We start from the raw sequence: 23,972 nt of genomic DNA, 5'->3' as shown, positions 1-23,972 counted from the left end.
CAAATTAACCCAACAAAGATGGTGGTTAATTTGCATATGCAGGCACAGAGCAAAGACTGAAAGCTCCGCCAGAGCGAAGACTGAAGACAACTGAAGACTAAAGAGGCTTGGCTTCTCTGCTGCGGCCGGAGCAAAGGCCTGGATCCCGGGTGCCGGAAGCCAGGGGAAGGAAGGCCTATTGCACGAATCTCTTCGTGCAACGGGCCTCTAGTTTTCTAATAATCATCCTTCCTTGAGGTCCTGAAATAACACAAAATTCATTGTCTTTTTATTGTATTATCTATAGCAGCCTTTTCCCAAACCACGTTGTAAGCGACATTCTTCCCAGATGTTTACAGATGTGGCTCTAAAAAAATAAATTAGATGTATGCAGAGCTGGATCCAAAGGCCCTTTCTGGGAGAATCTTCTGCACACTTGTGTTTTAAAAGATTTCAACAGCTGTCAGAGGGGAGGTGGGGGGAAGGACTGGATGAAAGAAGGTAAAGGGATGAGCCAAAGAACATATAACATATATACATAACCCATAGACACAGAAACAGTGTGAGGATGGCCGGGGGTGGGGGATGGAGGGGAGTGGGCAAAGGGGGGAAATGGGGTCGCCTGCAATAGTATCAACAATAAAAATAAGTTTTAAAATAACATTTTTAAGAAGCTTTACAGTAGAGAAAGATGCCTGAACATATCTGCCCTCGGCTCTGAGTGCTCCACACCCCAGGAAGGAAGAAGTTGGTCAGACTCTCTTTTTCATTAGCTCTGTCGGTATTTGCCAATAAGATAAAACTGACTGAGTTGCTTCCCTTCTTTTCTAAAGCTCCAGAAAAGTTTAAATAGTGCAGGAATTCTCTCTTCCTTGAAGATGTAATACACTCACTGTCTCACCATTGGAGACCAGCGCTTCTTTTAGGGATAAAAGTCCTCTGACATTAGTCTCGACTTTTCCCAGGGCCATGGGTGAAGTCTCACCCCCACTCCAGTCCTCCCCTCACTTACAGTGTGCTTACTAACTGCCTCCTCTGTGACGGACGGCGCGCCAGGTGCTTCAGGGTGCCCTGGTGATCGACACAGAGTGGAGGCCTTGCCCTCGCACAGTGAACACCCCAGGTGAGAAGATGACCTCGTGGCAATGAAAAAACGTGAGAGTCCGGCAGCGCGGCTCAGTGGTTGAGCATCGACCTATGAATCAGGAGGTCAGGGCACATGCAAGGGTTGTGGGCTCAATCCCCAGTGTGGGGTGTGCAGGAAGCAGCCGATCAATGATTCTTTCTCATCATTGATGTTTCTCTCTCTCTCCCTTCCTCTCTGAAATCAATAAAAAAAAAAACAACAAAAAAAAAAACAGAAACATGAGAGCAAAAATAAAAAGCTCGACAGAAGGATTTAAGATAAAGCTGAGGAAAATTCCTATGAATACAGAAAGAAGATGAAGAGATAAAAACCAGAAGAGGGAAGCAGAGGAAGAGTTCGGGGTCCAACAGTCTAGAAGTACCAGAAAGAGATGAGCAGGAATGGAGGGAGGAAGGATTTGTGAAATAAGATCGTTTCCCACCTGTGCACACCTGAGTGCCCAGCGAGGTTTCAGACAACATGACAAGCCTAGCAGCTTCCACAAGTCTAGCATGTGTCTTACTGAAGCTTTCAGAGGAGGCTGCAGAAGAGGCGGCTTTGAACAGATAATGGCCAAGCACTTTACAGCACTGAGAACCATCAGGAAGGGAGAAGAGAAGCCGGAGACCACGCTGACTACTCGGCCAAGTGTGATCAGTGCAGTTACTATCGTCATTTTCTCAATTAAGCAATTCTGAAGTTTCAATAAATAAGTTACATATAACTCTAACTACAAATTATTGATAACTGTTTTGTTTTTTGGTGTGTGTTTTTTAAGATTCTAAGCCATTTGGGGGTTTTGTTCACCATTTTGTTATTGATTTCTAAATTAACTATATGATGGTAAATACAATTTCTCCTTTTTGCAACTTACTGCATTTCACTGATTGAGCATTCTTACATGCCTTCTACACCAAACCTGGTGTGTGTATTACTAAACCTTCAATAAAATGAGAAAATTCAGAACAATCCTGGGTATTTTCACATACCTTCATTTGTAATGATATGTGGGTGATGATTATGCCAGGATCCACTTTATTGGTATAGCATGTTTTAACACAGAGAGGCAGGATTAAGTGTTAATGGGTTTTGAAAACCAGGCCAGCTGCTTACTAGCTGTGTGACCCTGGGCAGCTAATCAGTGGTTCTCAACCTTCCTAATGCCGCGACCCTTTAATACAGTTTCTCATGTTGTGGTGACCCCCAACCATAAAATTATTTTCGTTGCTACTTCATAAATATAATTTTGCTACTGTTATGAATCGTAATGCAAATATCTGATATGCAGGATGTATTTTCATTGTTCACGACCCACAGGTTGAGAACCGCTGCTTTAGATCCTTATGCCTCGGCTTCCTTAGTGGGGACAACACTGATACCTACCTTAATTTATAATATGTGCAAGTGTTATGTATAGCAGTGACGCATAGGCTCAGTAAGTGCTGCCTGGTATAGAATAATTACAGAATATTTCACAAAGCAATACAAAAACAATTGGAAATCCTCTTGTGTTATTAATTTGTTTCAGAAATCTTACTGATTGGTAAAATTCCAGTCTTGGAACTATTTCGATATTATATGATCAACTCATCTACAGACACACAAGAGAAAGTGAGTTCTATTTGTGGTATACAGAATTCCGTGGCTTTAATTAATAATCAACCTTACACTATTATCGAAGTCCTGGACATCTTTACTGACATTACTTAAAGGGGTAAGTGACATGTTTAATGGGCTTGAAGCTCTGTGCAGAAGGACCGGAGATGACTAGCAGGACTCTGGCCTCCACACATGTGTGCAGAGCTCTGCCTGGCCTGGGAGCCATGTCTCCTCCGATACCAACAGACCTTCCTGCTGCATCTGTCTCCTGCTAGTCGAGACATATTTTTGAGTCTCCTCTAAAGGATTCTAGGTATTTTTCTTTTTTAAAAATATATTTTATTGATTTCAGAGAGGAAGGGAGAGAGATAGAGAGATAGAAATATCAATGATGAGAGAGAATTCATTGATTGGCTGCCTCCTGTACTCCCCCAACTGGGGATCGAGCCCGCAACCTGGGCATGTGCCCTTGACCGGAATCGAACCTGGGACCCTTCAGTCCTCAGTCCGATGCTCTATCTACTGAGCCGAACCAGCTAAGGCGGATTCTAGGTATTTCAATTCATGCAGACTTGGTATGACTTCAAAAGTCAAGAGCTAATGGCACCACGCGAAGTTTGAAACCTTACATCCTTTCCCCTACACATCACTGCCAAGTCTTTGACATACCTTGACGGCAAATCACTTCCCAACTCAGACTCTAAAACACCATCAATTCCCTGGCACGAAGTCAATCAAGTTCAAACTGTCAGACTATTCTGACTTAAAACAAAACCTATCTCCTAAAGTCAGAATGTTCCAAGAGGCTGCCCCTTGGGGGAGCTAAGAGGGGAGAGTTTTACCGTCCACAACTGAGTGGTGTCAGAACACTTACAGCATGGCGATGCCCCAGTGCTTCCCCGCTCTCTCTCCTGCCGCCTGGAAACCAGAGAGGCCAATGAGGGCCACTGTGGGCGTAATGGTCAGGGGCCCGATGTACTTCAGCAGAGCGCCGGGCAGGCCTAAGAAGCCGATGACCACTTCTATCAGTGAGGACATGATGATGGCTCCTTGGATCTGGAATAAGAGCGGGCACAGGCATGAGTAAGCTGCTTATACGTCACTACTCAATGTCACCCACATCCAAAACTGACAATTTTGTGAAGCATCAAGTCATTATACAACTGGCATGACACGGCTGGAAATTTCCCGGTGTGATGTATGACCGGACTAATGTAAGAATAGCATTATAGGACTGGGCACTGGATGCAACTTGCCTTTTCCGCTGATAAATGAGACAGGCGTAATTAATAATTCCTAAGGGACACTGCAATATAAAGCTTCTTGACTTTAAAAAGTGAGTCCCTACAGGACACTTAAAAGACAGCACAATTGACAAAAATGCTAAAGGAATGTTTCTATTGTACAGAATAGTTGGGCTGATTCCGAATGAAGGGTGAATGATCTTACAGGTTTTAAAAGATCTGAATAAACTGTCAGCCATTCTCATGCCTAAGGATTCCCACGACCTGTTCTGTTCAAGTGCACTGAATAGACAATTATCTTAATTCTTTCCACAAATACAGGCACAAACACGGAGGCTGGAGTGAATAGTTCTGCTGCCTGCTGACAAGCCTCTGTAGCTCCTTCCAAAGGAGCCACGCCCCTCGGCTGGTTCCACTGGGGGTGCCAGTGGGCAGGCCTGTGGGTGCACCAGAAAGAGGAGGGAAATGAAGGGTGAGAAACAAGACTGTCTGGTTGCACAAAGCATTTCTGCATGCTTTATGTTACAGGGATGCCATCTAAACTGAACGACATCTTTAATGACAGAGATAAACATGTCAGTAGCTGAGAAGAAAGGGACGGCTTAGTCAAGCAACTGCAATTTCTTGGGCACAATCAACAGTGAAGCTGAGGAGAAACACAAAGCAGCCACAGGCAGGCATGCTCGGCCGTTACCTCGCGTATGCGGGGGGTACCAGATGTGCTCCGTGTGCAGCAGTTCTGTGGTTCCGTTGACAAACGAAACATCTTGAAAACAAAAACAAAGACAAAATTTTTCTTGAAACAACACTGACATTTCACAAGACACATTCATTTCACTCTTAAGAAGAATCTCCTCCCTGTTTTAAGTATATGTGTGTAAATACCCATCCCTGAAATTCAACAGTGTGGCTTACCATACTGAGGGGCGGGTTCCCCAGCGCTAACTTAACCAAATGTATTCATGGGCTGAAGCTCCCAGCTTGTCAGAAGCTGACTGAGCTGGTGATGCACATGGCTCGTGCCAGCCTCACACAAAGACCAACCCTTGCAAGCAGTTAACTTGCAAACCATTAGCAAGGCTGCCTAAGACTTAAAAACCTCGATAAAACGGAGGGCCTTCTCCTTTTTCCAAATCAACTCAGTGGTCACCAAGTAACTCCAAGGAGCATGGAAGGAAATGAAAGCTGGAAAACTTTGCTCCTAGAACCTAAAAACGGAACAGTCTTTTGAGAGTACCACAGGTCTGGTTTTCTCAAGTCCCCTATCTTATCTTTTCCTGATCTTATCATTAAAGGGGAGAGGGAGGTGAAAGTCATTTGCAGAAAACCAAAGCAGCCAGATCCTTAAAAAGCAGAGATGTTTCAGAGAAGGGATGCTGATGCAGCAAAGAGAGTGATTACTGGTGGTTCATAAAATCCACTGAAAGAAAGAGGCAGAAAAATAGCACAAATATTTTTCTCTTCATTCCCATACATATCCATCTCATTAGCATAGAGAAATGCGGTCCCTTCTGGTCCTCACTTGCTCTGGGGTTAGGGATGAACGAGTGGACAGAGAGAGACAGAAACATGATCCACAGATGGGAGCGCTCTAAGCTGTTTGCTGGTCTGTGTGTTCTGTGCCTGATTCCAGACAGGATTTCAGGCTGCCAAGGGCAGCATGTCCAGGCCTCCCTTTTATCACCTGAGTTAAAGGACCCCAAGGACATATGTGGAAATAACTGCAATTACCTGTGGTGTTACATTTCCATTTATCTAAAGACAGGATGGCTCGAGCAGGGGCCAGAAATGCAAAAGCACTGGCCTGAAACAGGGGTAACCTAAAAGAAACGAGACCAAAACCATGATCACGGCATCAGGAACTACCGAGGTAGTTCACTATTTGATAGCTTAACAGTCTTTTCCATAGACAAACAGCACATGAGTAAATGCAGGCACACCTGGAAGAAAGAACCCCGGTCTGCAAAGATTGCCTCGGCCAGGCAGCCAGGGCCACTGGCTTCTCCATCCTCCCCTCTGCTGCTCTTCCCCCAGACAGCCTCGGGGCAGGCCCTGGGGAGCCCTGGAGTCAGCACCAGCACCCCAAGACGAGCCCTGCCATCGCCACCTTTCCCCTTGGGGGTGGGGTGTTTTGCATTTGGGAGTCTCTCTTTCCTGCTGAGCTTGTGAGCTCCTCATTAAACATCAGTGTATGTCTTCTATTTCACCACCCTTCTCCTCCCTTTCAAATTATCGAATAGCATAGAAAAACATTTATCTTCCTGTTGTTCCATATTATAGTCAAAGACTGCCCTAAATCAGAGGTAAGCATCAAAATCATGTTAGGGTTCTACATCTATTGAGGAAAAGAAAAGCTGTAAGTTACAAACCAACAGTAGATATAATATTCATGAAAAGACTCAAACATTCTAAACCTTATTTTTAAAGGACCCAGAAAACGTGCAGACTCTGTAAAATCTCCTGCCCCCATCCTCCAACTAAATGCAGATACTCAGATTCCATCATTCAATTGTATTTGAGATATGTCACATTAACTTTATGAACACTTGAGCTACTCAAATTCAAAAGATGTTGCTACAGCTGTATTGCTAAGGTGGCTTTATGGGCTAACATGAGACCTTGACCGCTACTGTTAACATACTTCAGGGTAAAATGAAAAACTGGCTCCTGTTTGCAGGGCTGGGAACTCCCAGGTGTCCAGATCCTTCTTAAATACCACGAAGCAGCCTTGTGTGAGTGCCCTGGCCAGCGGGGCGGGAACCCAGCATCCCGCCCTGGGCTGACAGCAGGTCCCACCCTGACTGAAACAGGAACTGGCCTGGGAGACAGAGTGGCTCTGGCTGGAGGACAAGCATCTGCTTTACAAGTGCAGAGTCGGCACACATCATTCTGAGCCAGAGGAGGGTCAAGATTCTCATTCTCTGGCCATTTTAATCATGCAATGGAATCAACTAAGAGCAGGCAGGCTGAGAGCAGGCAGGGGCCAGAAATTCAAGACACAGAGGCAGGCTGCACGGTACAGCCCAGATGCACTGCTGGCAGCCAGTCGCATGGGCATGCCCTCCACCAACCATCCCAGAGCACAGTACCGTCAAAAGTGGAAGTGGCCCTCGAAGGTGTGGCTCAGTTGGTTGGGTGCCGTCCCGTGCACCGAAAGATGGCGGGTTCGTTTCCCAGTCAGGGCACGTGTCTGGGTTGTGGGCTCGATCCCCAATGAGGGTCATGCAGGAGGCAGCTGATCAATGTTTTGCTCTCACAATGATCTCTCTCTCTCAAAAATCAATAAAAAGTCGTAAAAAAAAAAATGGAAGTGAAGTCACCTCACATGGGAATGTAGTATATCAAAAGAGGAAAAAAAATGCTTGATTTAGACAAATTCCTTAAGCATAATTTTTCAGAAATGTACAGAAAAGGTAAAGGGAGGTCAGCATCGAGTTAGAAATGGATGCCATCTCAAATGGTCTAAGCGGCACCTGTTTTGTTGTTGTTTCTGATTTCAAGCGATGCATCTTAGGACCAGGTACCATGGGTTGTTGCACTTAGAGAGCTTGTCCTTGGGAACCACTGCAATCAGCACTGGCTCTGGGTTCTCCTTCTGGGGCATGACCTATACTCGACCTCAGTCTGCACGTGGCCGAGGCACCTTTCTGGGCAAGCATTTTATGGCGTCACCCCGACCAGAAGCCCTAAGAGCACTGCAGCAAACAAACCAGCTCACTCACTTGCAAACCACCAGGACCCTGGGTTTCTCCGAAAGTGGGTGATGATTCCCGTAGTGCTGCCCCAGACACAGTTTCCCGAGGATGGGAAAAGGCTGCACGTGGCGGCTGATGGCCCACGTCTGGCCACACACACTGTCTGCCACAGCAGTGCCGTCTGAAAGACACGCGGCCGTGTTGCAGGAGGCAGCAGTCAGCACCCCAGCAGGTATGTGTGGTCTCCATAACGGGCAGCATAACTCAGCGGCTGGGCTGAATTACTCGCAGGGAAGTTGCTACAAGGGCATGTGGCTGCACTGAACAAGAGGCACTTCCCCGGTTAACGGTCAACCCTCGGCTCTCCTCTCTGCACCTCACTCACACCAGCATCTGACCCTCCCCAGGTAGCCAAGACTGCCTGCCATTTATTTTGTACTGACAACTGGGAAGGAAACCAATTAATCCCTACCCTACTTCACACCAGGGGTTGGCAAACGGGCCCATGAGCCAAATCTGGCAAATTACCTGTTTTTATGAGTCAAGTTTTACGGGACACAGCCACCCTCATCTATTTCCGAGGTGTTGACAGCTGCTTTCGAGCTTCGATGGGAGAGTCGGGCAGTCACAACAGAGACGATAAGAGCCTGAAATATTTACTGCTTGTCCCTTGACAGAAAAAGCTGGCTGACTTTGTTTACAGGAAAATATATTTTAAATATGTGAAGAGGTAGTGGATTTTTTCAGACTTAAGTTTTTAAAGTTGATAGTGTCACTAGATGTAAGAAAAATTCTGAGCAGACAGGCACCTTTGTCATGATACATCCCCACGGTGGGCTTTACCCCAGGACAGCAAAAGAACCTACCCAGCCCGACAACCAGCGTGGCTCCTATGAATCGGGAGGTCACAGTTCAATTCCCGGTCAGGGCACATGGCCAGTTTGCAGGCTCGATCCCAGTGTGGGGCATGAAAGAGGCAGCCGATCAATGATTCTCTCTCGTCATTGATCACTGATGTTTCTATCTCCCTCTCCCTCACTCTCCCTCTCCCTCTCTCTCTTTTCCTCTCTGAATAAATTTAAAAAAAGAAAAGAAAAGAAAAGAAAAGAAAAGAAAAGAAAAGAAAAGAAAAGAAAAGAAAAAAAAGAAACCCTGCTGGAGGTATCCCATTTCCCTCTTGGTACCCAGGTGACCTCAAAACATCCTCTGGCCTCACATCTCACCAGCCCCTTCACACACCTGCACTCCAAGCAAATTGGTCCAGGTTCTTGCCTCTGAGCCTTTGCTCATCCCTTCTCTTTGTCATCATTTCTAATATTCAATTTTTATTCATCATTCAAGGAACAGGCAAATACCATCTCCTCTAGGAAATATTCCAAGATCTCCTTCTTGGGATTTGTGATGTGTTCTTAGTCAGGACTCTCCAGCCATGATTTCTATAAAAGTCACCCACCCCCAGGTCAGAAAGCTGGTTTCTGATTCCCCAGGGGTCACTGGTTAAAAATGGATAATTTTGGCCCTAGCTGACATGGCTCAGTGGTTAGAGCATTGGCCCTCAGACCAAGGGGTCACAGGTTCGATTCCTGGTCAAGAGCATATGCCTCAGTTGCACGTTCCCTAGCTCAGGTCAGGGCACATGTGGGAGGCAACCAGTCGAAGTGTCTCTCATCTCACATCATTATTTCTCTCTTCTCTCTTCTCTCTTCTCTCTCTCTCTCTGCTCGCCCCTCTTCTCTCTCTAAAAATCAATAAAAAAATATCCTCAGGTGAGGGTTTAAAAAAGAAAAAGAGTATATTTCTAATCTTACCATTTGCAACAACATGGATGTACCTAGAGGGTATTATGCTAAGTGAAATAAGTCAAAGACAAATACCTTTATGATTTCACTTAAATGTGGAATCTAAAAAACAAAATAAAACAGAAACAAGCTCATAGAGAACAACTGATGGTTGACAGATGGAAGGGGGATCGGGGGGCTGGGTGAAAAGGGTGAAGGGATTAAGAAGTACACACTGGTAGATACAAAATAGTCAAGGGGATGTCAAGTACAGCCTAGGGAATAGAGCCAGTGATACTGTAATAACTATGCATGGTGCCAGGTGGGTATTACACTTATTGAGGGGATCACTCATAAGTTACATGTCTAATAACTATGCCATACACCCAAAACTAATATAATATTGGCTGTCAACTGTCATTTAATTTTTTTTTAATTTTAAAATGGAAATTTCTGCATTCCACTTAGTCCTGGTTAACAGGAGTCACATGTGGGGTCCTCACATCTGGATTTTGAACAATGACTTCTGGGGGTGGCTGAGGCACCAAAAAACAGACAACCCCTATGTCAAATGAAAGGATTTATTCTGGTCACTTGATAACCATTTCTTGGGTGTCTGCTTAACACATTATAAGCAGGTATGATGATAGAAAAAACTATCCTTAGGCTGTTGAGGAGTTTCTGTTTTGTGAAGGAGACACTAATTGTGGCCACACGTGAAGAGTGGTGGGTGACAAGGCGATGCATGGTGCTGTGGGAGTCTGCAAAAGAATCACTTAGCATAAGGATGAGAAGCACGCCATCACATGTGCAAGGGGTTGAGTAGTCCAGGCAGAGAGAAGAGCAAGTGTAAATCAAGAGCTACAAACAGACCTGAATCCTGGAGAACTGCAGAGACCTTACTATGGGGAAAGCGGGGATTGGAGTGGCGACGGTCAGAGGGGGCCGGCGGGCAAACACCTGGCTTTCCTCTTGCAGGCCAGGGGAAAACTACTAGAGGGCCCTGCTCTGAAAAGTCCACTTTGGGAGAACTGGGAAAGCTAATCCTTAACCCCAAAGCTGTTCTCTGAAGGCATTCCGACAGGGTGTGGCCCGGCATCATTTGCGGTCTCACTCATCCTATGGTGTTGGCTCAGATGAGCTGCCAGCCCCCAGCCCAGGGTAGGTCTCTGCATGCAGCTGGGCCTCTGTCTGCTCCCCTCACAGCACTAAAGCGATCTGTTCAGACAAGCTCCCTACATGCTGATTTCACCCTGTGGGCTGAAGTCGCCCTAACAGCGGGAACTGGGACTGTTCCAGCCATCACTGTATCCCCAGCACCAAGTTTAATAAAAAATAAACTGAAGGTGCTATTTACAAATATTATTGTCTGAAAGGAATTTTATTAGAGTAAAAATAAGAGGCTAAGTCTTTCCGCATGTTGATTTTAACTGCAAATTTGAGAGAGGACTTTTAGATGAAAAGCACTGGACAGAGCGAGTAGAGAGTAAAATGTGCATCAATTTTCAAGAGAAAAGCAGGTAACTATTCCAGTCCCCAAAGACTGCCATTGTAAAACAATCTCTAAGAAACATAAAGGGGTTTGGCTCTGAGGAGCTATAGTTTCATTTCTGAATCTGCCTTTAGGAGTGTGTGTCCTAAATGCCTATAAAGAAAAGCAAAACACAACTTGTCCCCCCAAAAAAACCTTCTCTCGATTGATAACACTGCCCTGTTGTTTATTGTCCGTATATACCCATCAGTCAGCTGAACCGCTGGAGAGTAGCTTGTGGATGTGGTGCAATCCACCGGAATACTTTAGCAGGTATCACCCAAGAATGAGTGTATTCTCCTCCATCATCGCCTCCCTCCCATTACACCCAAGAAATGTGAAACTAAGTTAATAATGTAATCTAATATTCAGACCATAAATTTCTGCTTATAAAAGTGGTTACGTCTGCCCCACTCCCCCAATCTCATCAGAGCCCCTATACTGTGTGTGGTTATCCAATGTCCTGCTTAGAGCCAGGAGACTGCTGTGGTGCGGTGCCCTCCTCATTGCCTCACATCAGGAGGCCTGAGGCCTGTCGTCAGGTGTCCCCACCAGGTGCAATGCTTGGTTAGGGTTGTGACTGCTGGCACTCTCCACTTCTAAAAGTACCTTTTCCCTTCTGCAATTAATAAATTTGTAGAGTGATTCTTAGTCTGTGAAATTATTATATTCCCACTAGCTTATTAACAGCCTTATATAGTGGGCCTAAAAATTATTAGTTTCCAATTTTATCATTCCATCCATATTTATTAGTGTCCTTTTGTTTAAAAAAAAAAAGCTTTCCTTTTTGTCCAATTTTATCTCCCTCTTTTTTACACCATCACTACAGATAAATGGGTTCCCTTTTTATATTCAGTTCTATAACTCACTTCCATGACTGTTCTTTTCAATAATTAAATTGTCCTGAACTTGCCCAAAGCAGCCTGTTCAAGCAGGTTCCCTCTTCCCACACCTCTCCCTCACTTTTCGAGCTGTTCCTTGCTTTCTGGCATTAGATGTTTCAGGTTCAACTTGTACTTTTTTCAGCCCTGGCGTCAAGCACTTCTCCAAGAAGTCCAGGTTCATTTTGGCAGAAAATGTTATTAGAAACCAAGATCTGAGCACTAGGTGGCTTGCTGTTACTGGGTATCCTTTTTTTTTTTTTAAACTGGTATCATTTAGTGAACAGAGATACAATATTTTTAAATCAAAATGACCCTTCCACTTCAACACAATTGAAAGATTACCTTCTTCTCATATACATCTCTCCTCCTACACTGAGCATCCTGATTTCCAATGTTCTTACTGATTTGTTCTATGCTATAACATCACAGGACACAGTTCCAGAATTATACCTACATTACTAACAACAACACTACTGAGTATAAAATTTCTTTTCTTTTGTCCTTAGAAAATATCCTATTCAAGGTATGCAAAGTACTGTTCTAAAGTCTGTGAATTAATTCTTTTCTGCTGTGTGGTTAGCAATTTGACATATAGTTAGGTTAATTTGTTTCTGTTCATTTTCAATTTTAGGGTTTGCTCTGCTTCATCCTTTTGGATTTTATGTTTTGAGTATGTTGAACATTTACACAGTTTAAAAATCAAACCATATGAAGAGTTATACTAAAAGGTCTCACTCCCATCCCTAGCCACTCCAACCCGTTCTTACTGTAGTTAATCATTTTCACCTGTTCCTCACTTCTCCTTGGTATTTCTTCTTTCTTACCAAACATACATACACATAACTTTTTTGCAACTTGCTTTTTCAATATATCCTGAAACAGATCAGAGAGGCTTTCGTCATTCTTTCTCAGGGCTGCACAGGACCCTGCTGTGTGCTGACCCACAGCAGCCAGTCTCTTGTAGATGGACCTTTAGGCTGTTAACTATTTTGCCATTACAAATTACACAGCAAGAAATAACTTTCGGTGTATTATTTTGCACATGTGGGCATGTATCTTCAGGATAAATTTCTAGAAGTGGGGTTATTGGATCAAATGGTAAATGCATATGCAGTCTAGATTGTACAATTCCTCTCCATAAGGGCTGCCCTATTTTCGCTCCTGACAGCAATGTGTAAGAAACCCTACACGCCCATAGCCTTGGCGAAAGAGCGGCTTGTCGGGGTTTTCATTTTGTGTCTGACAAAGGGGAAATGGTATCTTAGGGTGGCTTTCATTTATGTTTCTCTTATCCGTCAGTTTGATGAGGATCCTTTCACAGGGTGAAGAAAGGCCACGGCATAATGGTTTTTGTGAACTGTCTGTTCATGTCTTTTTGCTCTTTTCTATATGATTTTTGCTATTTTTTAACACTGATTTTTTAAAGTTCTTTCTATAGTGGAGACAGTAGAGCTTCTCTGGGATATGATACAAATACTTTCTCCAGTTTGTCATTTTGTCTGTTTACGGTGTATTTTTACAAAGTTTAAAAACATGTTCTTATATTCAGTGTCATCAAATTTACCATCCTTGTATGGTTCCTAGAGTTTGCGTTTAAAAGTTTAAAAGCCCACTTTTAGATTAAAAAGGGAAATCACTCTGATTTCATTCTAGTACTTACAGTTTTCATGATTCTTGCATTTTATTGCTAATTCATTTTGAGTTGATTAAAAAAAACTCAACTAAAAGCAAGTGTAACCATTATCTTCAAGGTCATGTTATTCTGGTTTTATAGATAAACACTAAAAACTATATGAACTCTTCTGGTCAGCACTGTCAACCAGAGAGGCTCCTGAAGAGCCTCGGTGGGGAGGAAGCAGCTGACTGGCACCCGTCTCAACCCTCCCCCCCCACCCCACCCCCACAGAGCCACAGCTCATAGCAGCAGGCTTGGCTCAGACAGTGCGCAGGAACCCAGAGGGCTAGTTGGGTGTGATTTTGATAACCTCCTTTTCAAACATGATAGTATCACCTATTTCAGGTCAAGGGCTAGTAGCCTAAAATACTTTTATTACTTAAAGATCTAAGGAGTCACAGGGAGGCACGAGAGAAGTCCTTGGGGTGTGGCAATGTTCTGTCGGGTGGGTTATATGACTGTATCCGTTGAGTAAAACCTTATATAACTGTACATATAAAAAAGGTTCAATGTTACTGTATGTCAATTACCCCTCAATAGTTTTGATTTAAATTATGTCTATAAAGTAAGTGTCTTGCCTGGCCGGCGTGACTCAGTGGCTGAATGTCAACCTATGAACCAGAAGGTCAAAGTTCAATTCTCAGTCAGAACACATGCCCAGGTTGCGCGCTCAATCCCCAGTGTGGGGCGAGCAGGAGGCAGCCGATCAATGATTTTCTCTCATCAGTGATGTTCCTATCTCTCTCCCCCTCTCCTTTCCTCTCTGAAATCAATAAAAATACATATATTTTTTAAAAAGGAATGGGAGGAGGATGACATCACATTCCTTAAATACTAGAGTGATGTTAAATAGTTAACAAAAAACCACAATATTGGAAAAAGACAAAAGTTTCCCTTTGGTATTTGGTGAGCGGCTCTGTCCTCTAGGTCTGTGTAAAGCTGCCCTAATCCTGCACAGCGTCTGCGAGGATGGCTAAGAGGGAGGGGCAGTGGGCCATGAGGAGAAGGAGGAGCCATTCAGAGCATGTGAGAATGTGCCGGGCAAGGAGGATGTGACATCAAAAAAAGACTGGAGAACTAGAATCATTCACCCCATATACCCTCAGAGGACACAGTCAGTCTCCTCGTCCCCAGGAGCATCAGAAATATGAACAGAGAAGCAGTGTGTTAGGAGAAGGGGGAAGACCACCAAGGATCGAGTCGAAGGAGCAAAGCTGATGGCAGTGGCCATGGAGCACGATGCCCAACCACCCCTACGCTCATCAGAGACGCTGCTGGCAGCTGCCCCAGCCCCAAGCTCACTGCAACCTCTCTCCCCGGCGCCTGTCTGCCTCCTCCCCTTCCAGAGGCCCCTGAAATAATGAGCGCCCGCAGGCAAGCGTGGACAGGTGCCCAGGATTAACCAGAAGGAGGCCCTGAGAGATCAGGCGGCTTGCCCACAGTCACATGAAAAAGGTGGAACGAGGGCGATGTCTCCGCCAGCCCTGCAGCAGTCAGGGGTGCGGGAAAGCTCCCTCCTCCACGGTCATTAGCATCAGGTTCTCACGGGGCCCATTTCATTAATATACAGGGTGAGGCAAAAGTAGGTTTACAGTTGTTCATATGCAAAATATAGTCATTAATAAGTAATAATACAAGAATAAATGGCTTCACATACTCACAACTGTAAACCTACTTTTGCCCCACACTATACTACCTAAAACTTGTAGTAAATGGACAGTAACAGTAATTTTTTTAATTTGGTGGGGGAGAGCCCAATGTAAAGTCACCTATCTAGTAATTTTTGCAAAATTTTCACCCTGAATCAACCATGCCTCTAGCCCCACCTCCCAGTTTAGAACAAATAAGGGGGGTGGGGGGGGGAGGTTGTGGAACAAATCGAATACCACCATAAGGACACAGACAAATTCAGACCACAGAACACTTGACAGACAGCTGGCCTAGACTCTTTAAAAGGGGGTGATTGGAGGGAAAAGGTGGGGACTGTTTATTATTGAGGCCAGAGCGATGCAACAAACAAATGCACCACATGAACTTGACTGGATCCTGGTTCAGGGAGGTGGAGGGACTAGCCCTAAAGGTATTTTAGGGACAACTTGGGCAGTTAACTGTGGCTGCATATTGGATGATAGGGCAGAACGACTGCTGTGAGCGGTTATTACACAGGAGACTTTCCCTCATTCCCAGGAGATATTTAGGGTGAACTGGCATGTTGTCTGCAACTTTACTTTTAAGCAGTTCAAAAAAGTACATATGCCCCCCACACAAAGTGCATATACAGAGAGTGTGGGGGAACCCCAGTCTCCCCACCTCAATCTAAGCACTGCACCCCTCGATTCTCCCAAGTCTCATCAATAATAGTTCAAAGTCCTGGACTTGAGACCTTGAAGTATCCTGGAGTGGTCCCCGTACCTAGTGACACACAACATATACAGGCCCCCAGACCCAAGGAGATGGAAGTGGGGGACGCTGCCTTCTCAGGGCAGATGACAACAGTGGCTACCACAACAAGGAGAGCCTAGTCTTTCCTTTTGCTGGAGAGCTCAGTGATGCCTCCGAGAGGTGCCCGAAGCAAAAGGCTGCAAGTGACCCCCTGACACAGAGCCTGCCACACCTCAGGGAAGGTCAGTGTGGCAGGCAAGGGGCAGGTGCCGAAGGACCTCTTTCACCCCCAGCTCTGCACTGACACCCAGGGGTTGGGGGGTGGGGATGATGCACCGAGACGGCTGCAAGCTGGCTCGTACCCCTGCCCTGATCTCTCAGGATTTTAAAGGCTTTGTACTAATTCCTGGAACAAGTCCAAGGTGTGGCTGGGATTGACATCATAATGAAACAGAACCAGAGATGTTGAAACCTCACTCAAGGAAACCTCACTCAGGGAAAACCTAGTTGAAAGCAAAGTGCGGGTCAAGGTCAAAGGGAGGAGGAGGAGGAAAAGGTGGGAGCAGGAGAAGGTGAAAGAAGCAGGCAGGGCACAGACCGCCCGCCCGCTGCAAGCAGAAGCTCTGGGAAGCAGGAAAGCCACCGAAGTCCCACACCTGGGCCCGGGGCCTGTGCCAGGGGAGATGCGCAGTGAAGGAAGGAGGCTCTGCAGCCCACACTGGCCCAGACATATTTTTTGTGTCCTCAGCCCGGCCCGTGGGAAACAGCCTCCAAAGGAGTGATGTGACAGCTGACAGCTGCAGTCAGAGCGCATGCTCAGGCTTGCAGAAGCGCACGTCTGTGTCCCCTTCACTGTCTCCCTACCAATTCTGAGTTTTTTATGGGATGAAGCAGGTGTCTGAGAACAGCGGGCCCCTCTTCCCCGGGGTACCCGTGTGAAATGAGGAAGAGTGATGGCCTGCCGCTGCCCACAGTTCGGGATGCTTACACTTTCTTCCTCTGAGCTAGACCTGCAGCAGTCTTAGCTTCCTCAAAATAAAGGGCCCCCTCCTCATAAGCACAGACCACGGTTGGTCTCTAGGTCCCAGGCACCGGCGGCATCCAGTGCAATGGAGTTATCCAGTACTCGTCAGGTGGTCGGCAAATAGCAAAGAAGCATACAGAACGCACACACAATACTATAAACCAGAAATGTCAGAAAATCCATCTTAGAAATCATGAAAGCTGAACATGAAAAACTTTTTCTCCTGCTGCTTTAAGCCTAAGTGCTGAACTGCCCCACCAGCATCACCCCGCCCCCCCCCCCCCCCCCCCCCCCCCCAAAAAACCAACAACAAACACATGAACAGGCCATCTGCAATCCATGGCTGACACTGGGAATAAACTCCACTCTTGGCTAGTCAGCAGTTCCCTCCTGCACGGTCCCCCTGCCCCCCAACCTAACAAACCTCAGTCCCAATTGCTTTCTCTGTTTCTTTGATCCTGTTGTGACCAGTAAGTAAAATACACAAGACTGTTAAAATGATCACTCACAGCCTATGATAAGTGTCTATGTTAGCATTTAGCAAAACTAAAAGGCTTTTCCTGTTATTCGTGCATGATGACTCCCCAAACGTATTTCAGGAAGTTTATAATCCATGAAAGCACAATAGGTCCATTCAAATAATGGCCAATGTCATCCACAGAACACCTTAGGAAGAGCCTCCTCTCGTTTTCACGAAAGGAAACCAAGCTGGAGAACTCACCTGCCCAGGCCCCACTAACTCTCATGCTTGCTTGTTCCACTGCCCCGAGTATGAAGGAGAAGAAATCATCATTTGCCACACTGTGTAAACTCTTGGTTTATACGGGGAACTGTAGGTTCTGACTGCCCATGGGATTACAGTTTATCATTAAAATATCCAACAACTTGATGTCACCAGCACTGGCAATGCGCTGACCATGCTGACCTTGGCCTGAGTTGCACACCGTGCATATTATACCACAATATCGATGTCTTCATTCCTTCTTCCTATCAACCAACAATTCTCAACTACAGGCACTGCCCAAATTTACAGTTTCTGCTATAAGCTCCTTGATGAATCAGCTGTTTAGAGAAAAAAATAAAAATAAAAATTCCCCCAGAGAACCAGTGCCCTATGTACAAAGTAAGGCTCCCGAGTCAGCCAACAAAAGCTTTTTAGTCCACTCTGGACTTGGAATACAGAACCTTAAGTGCATATCAAAAGAATGAAAGCTGTTGTCAGCCAAATTTAACTACCTGGATTTGTTTTCTCCTGCTTCCTGGTACTGACAAAATGAATCAAGTCCTCCCTGGAATGCCCAGAACACACCTCCTTCCTCTAGGTCAGTGGTCGGCAAACTCATTAGTCAACAGAGCCAAATATCAACAATACAATGATTGAAATTTCTTTGGAGAGCTAAATTTTTTAAACTTAAACTATATAGGTAGGTACACTGTTATTAACTTAATTAGGGTACTCCTAAGCTGGCCTTTGCTAAAAACATCCTCAATCTGATTGAGGTACGTTCGCTGAGGTCAACCCCTTCCAACTCTCCCATCCACACTCGTCTTGTATACTTGTTTCGTCTATCTCCTTTCGTTCATCCTCTCTATATGTCCAAACCATCTCAACATACCTTTCTCAATCCTCAACACTACATCTTCTTTCACTCCACAACGTTCCCTAAAATTAACTTAATAAACTTTAAAGTTTTAAGTCAACTTCGCACTGTACATGCGCACCCACATGTGGTATTTTGTGGAAGAGCCCCATGTGGCTCGCAAGCCGCGGTTTGTCGACCACTGCTCTAGGTCAATGGCACCCTGACCTTCCTTTCAGCGTCCCCTAAGGAGACCTTCCCTTCTGAGGTAAGGGATTTGCTCAGCATGGTGGCCACAGGTAGTCAGTCCTGCAGAGGCTGGGGTTTTGAGAACTCCAAGAGCTGGCCAACCCCACAGCCTTCAGACCACATGGCTCCCTCCCATCAGCAGACCTGCAAGGAAACGACCACTTCCCTTCCCAGGCGTTGCCTGTGCCACCACCTGGGACACCCTAACACTGCTCCTGGGTCTCCCACACGCTCAAGGTCCCTGTGGATTCTGACTCATTGGAATACAGTCCATGACTCCCAGGCTGCCGTTGTACTATCGCCCTCTCTTTCCCCCAGAAGGCAAGGCGAAGCCCTTCCCCAGCATCTCTCTCATAGAGCAAGAGACAGAACCAGAACTCAGAAGCTTACTCCCTACCCTTCCCAAGAAGAGTCTGTCCCTGCAGCCTCCGGGTAGAGGAAGAGGCTACAGTGTGAAGAGAGCAAAAGAGGGGGCAGGAGAAAACAGCAAGCCCGCAGGAGGCGGCAGGAGAGAGGGGCTCTCCTCCCGTCCTCAGCCAGCTCCTTGCCCATTTAAGCCGGGAGCAGGGAAGCAAAGGTGAACAATCAGAGCCCTGGCATCAAGGAAGGGAGCACAATCCAACAGGAAAAGACACAAAAACAAAAAAGGACACAGTGGAAGAAGAGCCACATTAGAAGAATGAACACAAGATGCATGTGTGGGAACTGAGAGAACAAAGGAGGCTTCGAGGAGTCGGGGTGCTTCAGCGAGGAGAGGAGCAAGCCAGACTGGAAGGATGAGCAGGGTGCATGGGGTGCTGGGGCACACAAGCACAGCAGGGTGAAGTAGCAGGTGGCTCAGGGAGGCCACCCCAGGGAGAGCCAGAGAAGGGGACAGCAGGGATCAGAGGCATGGCTGGAAAGGCAGGGGACAGGACAGACAGAGAGCAAGGGAGAAGCTTCAAAAGTGGGCACATCCTGGTTTTACACCGGGAGTGGGGCTGCAGCCTGGCAGCTCCGAGGAAGATGCCAATGTTGGAAAGAAGGCTCGGGGGGCTGGTGCACAGAGTGGGGCAAGGAGAGTGGCCCTGGGGGCATGGAAACCAACTGGGAACCTAGTGCAACAGCCCAGGTCTGACTAAAGGAACGTGGCAGGACGGGCACTGGAGAGCTTGCCCTGCAGCTGGAGGGATGGAAGGAGCTGAGAGCATCAGACTTTCCAGCGTGCACAGCCAGGTGGGGGGTGGTGCCATCCACCAAGAGAAGAAACACGGTGCAGGGTAGGCGGGGGCAGGGCTCACTACAACAACACCCACCCACCAGTCAGTCCTCCTAAGCTGCCTAGGTAAACGGTGTCGTTCGATGCCTTCCTTACAGGGGCTTCGGGATCCCATTTAGTACTCCAGTCTCACCTGCACCCAAACGTTGTCTGCAGCAGAGTTGTGATTCCCACACAGAAGAAAATGGTCCCAATGAGCTGGCTGGTGGCCCACTGGTCATACCCCACACACATGGCGTCGGCCAGCAGAAAGGGCACTGCGATGGTGCCGCTGAAGCAAGTCAGATAGTGCTGTGGGTGACAGGGAGACAGAGGAAAGAGTAAACCCTTCCTCGTTATTTTCTGATTTCATCCTAACTCACCCCTAAAATGTTTTGTTTTGTTTTGTTTTTTAAAAAAGGAACTCTTTGGTTTGCTTAGGTACACACTAGTATCATATACCAAATCACGTTTCTTTTTCAGTATTTCTCCTTTCCATTACATTTCCATTATACTTGTATCATTACTTATTATTCACATGAGTCCAGGTCAGCATAAAGGAAACACTTAATGCAATCATATTTTATTAATATTTTACTCCTGCAATTCTTACTGGAATTACCTGCTTTTTTTCAAATGCTTTTCAGTATCAATTGCTAAAATCATACGTCTTTCTCCTCTGATTTGTGCACATTAATTATTTTGCGTGGAACCATTCTTGAAACAAACTCTAGGAGTCTTGCTATATCTTTCTTCTGCAGTTTGACTTGCCAATATTTTATGTAGAATTCTACATCTGTATTCTTGAAATAATGGGTCTGGGGGTTAAAGCTTCCTTACACAGGGTGTTCCCCCCCCCCCCCCTTTTCTATGGTGGCATTGTTTCATAACAATCAGGGAAGGGTTAAGGTCACACAGGAGCTGGAGAATGCTCCACAAAGAGCCAGCTCACTCTCCTTTGGGGGCCCCACCTCCACTCCCAGCAGGATATTCCTAGCAGCCACGCTCACTTCCCTTCCTCCCAGGGGCCTGCTTGTTCAGTGCCTGCTTCTGTTCGGCAAACCCAATTTTATTCCCAAGAGTTCCCCATCTCTGCTCCTGTTTGCCAAAATGTGTTGCTTGCAGCCCATAAAGCCCAAATTTCATAACACTAACAGGTGTTTCGTGCAGGGAAACAGAACATTCCCATCCAGGACTTCTCAGGGATGCTCACAAGCTTAAGAACACTGTGCATCGTCAAGAAGGCCATGATGCATGCAGGGTTCCCAATCCCATTTGACCAGGAAACACTTCTAGAAACACCTAGAATATAAACATTTTAAAAAGCAAGTCTCCTCACTCTGTTTCAGGATGTTCAACCCAAGGAAAATTATCCCCACGACCACTCAGCTCCTTGGGTTGTGACTTCTCCTTTATTAGACACCTTTCAGGTCGGGTAACCAAGTGCTGTGATACCTAAAGGGGGTCGGGAGGGCTGGAAACCCAGACCAAAGCATCAGCTGTCGGGGCAGGTACAGCCTCACCTCCAAGTGCATAAACCTGTCCGGGCAATGAGACTGAGTTTCTCAGCATTTGAAATACGCCAGGTTAAACTGTCATTCAAACTTAAAAAAAATGAAGAATGGAAAGTCAGACCTGAGAACAGAGTCTGGCTATGCTGAAAGCTATCCATTGTCTACACCAGTGGTCGGCAAACTCATTAGTCAACAGAGCCAAATATCAACAGTACAACGATTGAAATTTCTTCTGAGAGCCAAATTTTTTAAACTTAAACTATATAGGTAGGTACATTGTTATTAACTTAATTAGGGTACTCCTAAGGCTTAGGAAGAGCCACACTCAAGGGCCAAAGAGCCGCATGTGGCTCGCGAGCCACAGTTTGCCGACCACTGGTCTACATTATCGGAAAAGTGCAAACAAGGAACCCAGAAGGCTGATGGACCTTGAGCTTTGGCAAGGGCTAAAGCTATGCACCATTGTTCTGTCAAGACAATGGTAGCTCAAGCAATTTCCTGACCTAATAGTCCCAAAGTAAATCTTTACTAATATTTACTGACCTTTAAGATAATCTGTCTGCTGCCGGGATTACTGCCTAAGGGCAATATGTGTATCTAAAATTGAATACAAGGTTGGCAGGGCCTGGGCACCAGTGAAACCTTTCCACTAAAGAATGGCTCACTGCCCGGCCCCCCATGATATCCAAATTTGTATTTCTTGTCTAGTCTCGTCATTTGTGCACAGCCCTTCTCTAGGTCCTGAACCCTAGCCATGCAGGTCGCAGCTTTCACACGGATAAAACAACCAAGGCAAACCCAGGTCATGGGTGTGAATCCTAGAAAAGAGCTTCCTGTCTTGTCCCCTTTCTCTAGAGCGCCACTTCAGTCCATTAAGTGGGAAGAGGGTGCTGAGATGAGGGAAAGCACCAAAATCATAGGAGCCCAGCCCTGTTCCACTCCCTCCCCTGGCAGCATCCCTGCTCTGCTCCCACTGGAAGCCACAGCAGACAAAGCAGCTGCTTCTCTGGCAAAGTTTGCCTTTCTTTAAAAAGACTGAAACATGCCGTTTACGATCTGGCCAACATGGCATTTTTCAGTGTCGCCCATGTTTCATGGCAGAACTGACTGTGACTGTGAGTTGGTTAACTAAGCCGGGAATGAGAAATGAAAACTAGTTCTTTTCTCTTCTCTTCTACTTTTCTCTCCCTCTGTTCTTCCTTTTTTCTATATCTCTACAATTTTCAGTCCTTCCTTCCATGTCATTTCCTTTGCTTATTCCGTTTTCCTTCCTTCATTCTGTTTAATCTCCTCCTCCTTTCTTTTCTTCCTTTCACTACTATGAAACTGATGTTAACAATTTCCATTCATCATTCTTAAGAGAGTAATCTATACTAATAAAAACGTAATATGTTTATTAGACCGGGTCGATTGGACATCTTCCAGATGTCCGACTTCCTTCCGGACAAAGCCATAGTGGTGGGGGCTAAGGCAGAGGCAGTTAGGGGCGATCAGGCTGGCAGGGGAGCAAGCAGTTAGGGATGTGATCAGGCCAGCAGGGGAGAGCAGTTAGGAGCGATCGGGCCGGCAGGGGAGGGCTGTTGGGAGTGATCAGGCGGCAGGGGAGGGCAGTTGGGGGCAATTAGGCCAGCAGAGGAGCAGTTAGGGGGTGATCAGCCAGCAGGCAGAGGCGGTTAGGGGCGATCAGGCAGGCAGGCGAGCGGTTAGGAGCCAGCAGTCCCAGATCATAAGAGGGATGTCGACTGCTGGTTTAGGCCTGATCCTTGTGGCAGTTGGACATCCTCTGAGGGGTCCCAGATTGGATAGGGTGCAGGCCGAATTTCGTGCACCGGGCCTCTAGTCTATATATATAAAGCCTAATATGCTAAGTGGTCGACCGCTCGACCAGTCGCTATGACGCACCCTGACCACCAGGGGGCAGACACTCCAACCGGTAGGTTAGCTTGCTGCAGGGGTCCGGCTGATGGGGACTGGGTGAGATGGTCGAACACACCCTGGAGCCCTCCCGCGGTCCCTCCCCGGCTGGCTGGCCCCCACTGGCCACGATTGGGACTGGGCGAGAAGGTTGCGATCACTGGCCAGGTCGAGGGACCTCACCTGTGCACGAATTCGTGCACTGGGCCTCTAGTTTATAATAAAGTCCTCAATAAATCAAAATCAAAACTGAATTTAAAAAACATCCAGACAGAGAACTCAAGCATCTGCTGGTGGTTACATCCTAAAGGAACCATCTTACCTGCAGCCCCAGAAATATGCACAGGTACCAAGGAGGGACGTCTTCTATGGTGTAAATCATGTCCGATCTCTGGGGGTCTAGACTGCCAGTGCTATCCAACGTCTCGGCCAGAGAGCTCTGTAAGCAAGAGAGACAAAGGAGTTGTTTAATAAAAACAAGGACTGCCCTAGTTAGTTTGGCTCAGCAGTATCTCTCTCACATGGATGTTTCCCTCTGCCTCTCTCCCTCCCTTTCACTCT

The 23,972-nt window shown here is 46.3% G+C and overlaps 1 protein-coding gene across 1 annotated transcript in view; it reads right to left on the bottom strand.

The window, feature by feature from the left end:
• Nucleotides 1–23,972, bottom strand: part of SLC23A2 (solute carrier family 23 member 2) — a 134,377-nt gene that overhangs the window by 26,171 nt on the left and 84,234 nt on the right. Inside the window, 6 exon segments of the mRNA XM_070419956.1 lie at nt 3,579–3,760; nt 4,643–4,657; nt 4,659–4,714; nt 5,680–5,768; nt 20,138–20,295; nt 23,734–23,850. Of these exon segments, the coding sequence (XP_070276057.1) occupies nt 3,579–3,760; nt 4,643–4,657; nt 4,659–4,714; nt 5,680–5,768; nt 20,138–20,295; nt 23,734–23,850 (617 nt within the window).

The sequence above is a fragment of the Myotis yumanensis genome, unplaced genomic scaffold (genome assembly GCF_028538775.1).
Source record: "Myotis yumanensis isolate MYYU_CA2020_CCGP unplaced genomic scaffold, mMyoYum1.0.hap1 SCAF_7, whole genome shotgun sequence".
In the NCBI taxonomy this organism is placed as follows: Eukaryota; Metazoa; Chordata; class Mammalia; order Chiroptera; family Vespertilionidae; genus Myotis; species Myotis yumanensis.
This window is presented reverse-complemented; position numbering and strand designations above follow the sequence as displayed.